Source organism: Quercus lobata, chromosome 10 (assembly GCF_001633185.2).
Source record: "Quercus lobata isolate SW786 chromosome 10, ValleyOak3.0 Primary Assembly, whole genome shotgun sequence".
NCBI classification, from domain to species: domain Eukaryota; kingdom Viridiplantae; phylum Streptophyta; class Magnoliopsida; order Fagales; family Fagaceae; genus Quercus; species Quercus lobata.
Window position 1 is genome coordinate 33,110,261 of NC_044913.1, and position 5,500 is coordinate 33,115,760.

General features: G+C 38.9%; 1 protein-coding gene across 1 annotated transcript; it reads right to left on the minus strand.

The window, feature by feature from the left end:
* Nucleotides 1–168: 168 nt before the first annotated feature.
* LOC115964655 lies at nucleotides 169–1,577 on the minus strand. The gene is made up of 3 exons (XM_031083921.1): nucleotides 726–1,577; nucleotides 501–617; nucleotides 169–321 (listed from the first exon to the last, which is right to left on the minus strand). The coding sequence occupies exons 1-3, from the start codon at nucleotides 1,575–1,577 to the stop codon at nucleotides 169–171; spliced, it is 1,122 nt and encodes a 373-aa protein (XP_030939781.1).
* Nucleotides 1,578–5,500: the final 3,923 nt, after the last annotated feature.

Below are 5,500 nucleotides of genomic sequence, written 5' to 3' on the forward strand. Positions count from 1 at the left end.
ATTAGATATTGCCAAATAGAGATGTAGCTTCTCTCCTGTTACTGAAGGGCTTAACAATGGCGGCTATGTTAAGTAGTCTTTTAGCTTTATCAGGGTTTCTTCACATTCGTCAGTCCATTGAAAGGCATTTTTTAAGACTTTGAAGAAGGGCAGGCACTTATCTATCGCTTAAGAGACGAATTTGTTTAGGATTGCAACTTTTCCCTTCAAGCTCTGCACTTCTTTCACTGTCTTTGGGGATTTTATCTCCATTATTGCCTTTATCTTGTCTACATTAGCCTTTATGCCCCTGTTGGGATACCATGAATCCCAAGAATTTCCCTGATGAAACAACAAAAAACAAATTTCATTGGATTCAGCTTCATTTTATACATATGTAGTGTGTCGAAGGTCTACCTTAGGTCGTCTAGGTGATCAACCTCATCATTTCTCTTCACCAACATATTGTCTACATATACTTCCACATTTCTTCCTATCTGCTAAGAGAACATGCGGTTTACCAACCTCTGGTATGTGACCCCTGCATTCTTTAGTCCAAAAGGCATCACCTTGTAACAGTACAACCTTCGGCTAGTGATGAACACGATCTTCTCTTGATCTTCTTTGTCCATCATGATCTGATTGTAGCCGGAGAAGACATCCATGCAACTTAATAGCTTATATCCGGCAGTTGAATCTACCAGTTAGTCGATCTTGGGTAAGGGAAAGCTATCCTTCGGGCATACCTTGTTGAGATCTATGAAGTCAACACACATCCTCCACTTACCGTTCTTCTTCTTTATTATTACCACATTGGCTAGCCACTCAGGGTAAAAAACTTCCCTTATGAAGCCCGCCTTTAGGAGTTTCTCAACCTCTTTTGCTATTGCCTTATTGCATTCAAGTAAAAATATTCTCCATTGTTGCTGCACTAGTTTGCACTCTGGATTGACGTTAAGACGATGCTGGATGACTTCCCTATTGATTCCTGGCATATCCTCGTGCTTCCAAGCGAAAACATCCTGGTTCTCTCTTAGAAATTTTGTTATCTTTGTCTTTTCTAAGGCTGAAAGTGCTAGCCCTATCTTCAAGACCTTGGACGAATCTCTAGGGACAACCTCAACCTTTTGTGGCATTTCTGACGGTTTGGGGACTGGTTCAGGTTCATCTGTCATCCATGTGTGATTTTCCCCTGATGCTAGAGCAGCTTGATACCATTCCCTTGCGAGGATTTGGTCTCCTCTAATTTCCCCTACGCCGTGGGTTGCAGGGAATTTCATCTTTAGGTAATAGGTTGATGTTGCCGCTTTCAACTTGTTGAGTGTTGGTCGTCCAAGGATGACATTGTACGTCGATGGGCAATCTACCACAAGGAAATCAATCTCCTTGGAAAATTGTGCTGGATAAGTGCCTGCAATTATGGTTAGCTTAACAACACCTTTGGGAATGACATTGTCCCTAGTGAAACTTATCAATGGGGAAGTGAATGGTCGAAGTTTTTCTTTGCTCAACTTCATTTGTTGGAAGGTTGGTAGATAGATGATGTCTGCTAAGCTTCCATTATCTACTAGTACCCAATGGATGTTGAATTCTTCCATCCTAAGCATTATCACCAGTGGATCGTCATGGGGTTGTCTGATGCCGCTGGTGTCCTTCTCGGAAAAGGTGATGTCTGGCTCGTTGCATCTAGACGTCTTTGAAGGTGGGAGCTGCGAAAATGGACGTTGTTCACTTCCCTTGCATACGCCTTTTTCAACGACTTGAAGGATCCTCTTGCTACCAATCCTCCTGAGATCATCCTTATTTCTCCTATGGAGGTCTTTTTGCCCCCCGTCTCTGGTTCCCTATCTTTCTCATCCCTTTGTTGTCGTCTATACGGCTTCGATTTTCGCACAAACTTCTGTAATTTCCCTTGACGAATCAGGGTTTCTACTTGGTACTTCAGATGTTTGCATTTGTTAGTGTGATGTTCGTGGTCTTGGTGGAATCTACAGTACTTGCTTTTGTCTCTAACTTCGTTGGAGTGTAAATTGGTCTAGACTATTGCAAAGAGGGTTCGTCCTTTATTTGCATTAGAACCTGCTCAATGGGCATCACTAGGGGAGTGAAGTTAGTGAACTTAGGCCTTCGTTTTGGGAGGTTCCTCTTTTTGTCTGCTGCATGTCCAGTGCCTCATGCTTCCTTCTTCCTGTCAAGGTTGTGGCTAGTTCCTTCGTCTTGCTTTGTTTTGGTCGTCACTCCTTTAGCGGTCACTACGTCTTCTGCACTCATATATTTCTAGGCCTAGTGAAGTAGCTCTGCCACTGTTTTTGGTAGACTCTTGGTGATTGAGAAAAAAAAAATCTCCTAGTAGCAATCCTGCTTGGAAAGTCGTTAGGATGACTTGATTTTCCGCTTCGTCCACCTGCAACAATTCTTTACTGTAGCACGTCACATATTGTCTCAACGATTCTCCCTTTGCTTGGCAGATATTGAGAAGATGCCCAGTTGCCTTCTTGTGTCGTTGCCCTCCAATGAAGTGACAAACAAACCCCTTGCTGAGTTGCTCGAAGTTCGTAGTATTTCTTGAAGGTAGCTTGTTGAACCACACCCTAACTGTGCCTTTCGACATTGTTGGGAAGGCCCTACACATTACTTCGTCTGGGGTCATTTGCAGAAGTATCAAAGTTTTGAACGACTCGATGTGATCCAAGGGATCTCTTGAGCCGTCAAAGGACTCTAGCTAGGGAAGGAGGAACTTTGGTGGGAGAGGGCGATTCAACACTTCTGTGGTGAATGGTGAATCTGTCCTTCGAATAATTCCGTCCAAGTTCTAAATAGCTTTGTTTTTTACTGAATTCCTAAGCTCGTCGATCTCCCTCCTCATGTTAAGGAGCTTGCTCTCCATTCTAGACGAGTTTTCTTCTGATGCCCTCATCCTCCTGTTAACTTGACTGTCTGATTCTTCCTCATTATGGTTTCCTTCGATCCTCCAACGTTCTTCTTCATTTAGGTTCTCAGCAGTCCACTATTGTTCTTTGTTTTGAGATTCAACGGCTCTCCTTAGTTCTTCATTTTAGCAAGTCAATTCCTCCTCGTTGGCTGCCAAGGCTTGAATCTGTTGTGCGGCTTGTTCGACATCCATCTTGTGCTACAAATTTCTCTTTTGTCACTTAGGAAAAATGGCTTGAATGAGTAGCATTCCCACAAACGACGTCAAACTGATGAGGCAAAAAATCACCAATTGAGATCCTCGTCTTAGTGGATGGACGATGCTGTGCTTGGTTGTGTCTTCTATGCAAACCTGCAAGAAAGCTTTGGAAAGAAATGGAAGACACCGGTGTGGTGTTTGCCAAAAACACTCTGATGCTTAAGTCAGAAAGGGAGAAAGTTTGTTTAGAGAGAAAATGAATTGGAGTGATTTTTGGATGAGTATTTGTGTATACCTTTGGATTCTGTTGTTCCTTGCCTTAATGGACAATGAATCTTGGCATTTATGAGCAATGGCTAGTACGTTATCAATGGGAGCTTTGAAGTGCACAGCTCACTTGTTACTGTTGCTCTGTCAGTTACATTTTATCATCAATGCATGCAATAAATGTGTAACGCTCGCTTTAATCGTCATTAATGAAAATGATGATCTTAGGCCATTTTTTTGACTCATCAATAAGAATTAAAAAAAAAACTTCTTTCCAGCCTTCCTCATTAATGTTATTAATGCCTATAGTTTTTTCCTTCTTCTAAAGTCTCAAAATTTCTTTTGTCACCAAACCAATAGGTATTACATAGATTACTTTGAAATTTAATCACATGGCTATGACAACAAATTGTGGTATGTCTACTACATATAGTATTGTATAGATTAAACTACCAACATTTACTCAGTAAAATTAAAAAAAAAAAAAAAAAAAAAAAAGTCTAAACATATAGTTTATTGAGCATTTTCTTTTGAGTGGTGTTTATTTCACACAAGCTATTGCATATATAACACACACACACACATGATTTCGCTTTGAACTCGTGACTCAAAATCACAATTTTCAAGTTGAAAAATGTGACTTCAAGTCATGAGTTCAATGCAAAATCGTGTGTGTTTGGAATCGTGAATTTGAGTCAAGAGTTCAACCCAAAATCATGCGTGTATATTTTATGTGCAAGTGTGTGCACACTAGTTATTATTCTTTTATTTATATCTTCTTCATTTGTTGCGCATTTCTTTTCTTATAACTTTGTTTGGTAGCAAGGATGGAGCCAGGACTTGGACTTATGGGGGGCAAAAGTATAAACATTTTTTTTTTTTTAACTCCAAATAAACAATATTAACAGTTTTTTTTTTTTTGAAACTCCAAATAAACATTCATTTAATAAACCATCAACAAAGAAAAATACATAAAATTATTGTTTTTTAAGATATTACAATGCAATTATTTATGAAAATGAGACATTAGATTTTCCTCAACATTAGTAGTAAGCAATGTTGCATCACTAGTATTAGCTTCTAAATCATTTGAAGCTTTTCTTTTGAAAAAATCAAATATGGTAGTTGACTCTTTCATAGTCTACAAATAAAATATAATTTGAAATTATCATGTCATTATATGGTCAGTAATTTACAATCATTACACACAATAGATAAACACTATGCACACAAGCAGTTAACAAATAACCAACAAATTTTAAAGTTGTAAATAATCTCTTTAATTATTTACCTAAAAAAAAAATTTAATTTTTTAAAAGAAAAAAACACTACCAAACAAAACTACAAATCTACACTAAAATGCACAGAACTGTCAGAACATCACATAGGCATCATGTTGTTTTACATAGTTCACAGTTGTTAGTCACTAGACTAGAAAAAAGACACCACCTAACCACCATTTATTATTATAAAAAAATATAACTTTGGCCTCATTAAAGTTTGAAAGAGAAAGATCAAAGATGTACAAAGTTAATCGGAATTTTCTATGGGGAACGACAAATGAGAAAAGGAAAATCCACCCTGTTGGGTGGAACAAAATAATAAAATCCCAAGAAGAAGGGGGACTTAGGATACAAGAGGCTAGAGGAAAGAACATTGCCTTCTTGGAAAAGTTGAATTGGAGAATGTTCCAAGAAAAGGATTCCTTGTGGGCAAAAGTTATTTTAAATAACTATTGTGTAGTTTCAAGAAGAAGATCACAGGATCCGGACAAATTGCCTTCATCCCCAAACTGGTAAGCAATCAAGCTTGGATTTGCCACCTTTTCCGAAGGCATTGGGTGGAGAATTGGGAGTGGAGAAAGAGCTAGAGTTTGGCATGACAGATGGATAAAGGGAAGCACTCTAAGCGAACTTATTGAAGGCCCTCTACCTTTAGTAGAGAGTGAGTTGAAAGTGGTTGAGCTAAACCAAAATCATGCTTGGAATTGGAACTTAATCTCCTTCGACCTCCCCCAACACATCAAATATAGTATTTGAGCTATTCCCTTCCAAATTTTTGGTACGGGTGAGGATTCTATAATGTGGACTGCATCCAAGGATGGTGATTTTTCCACAAGCTCCA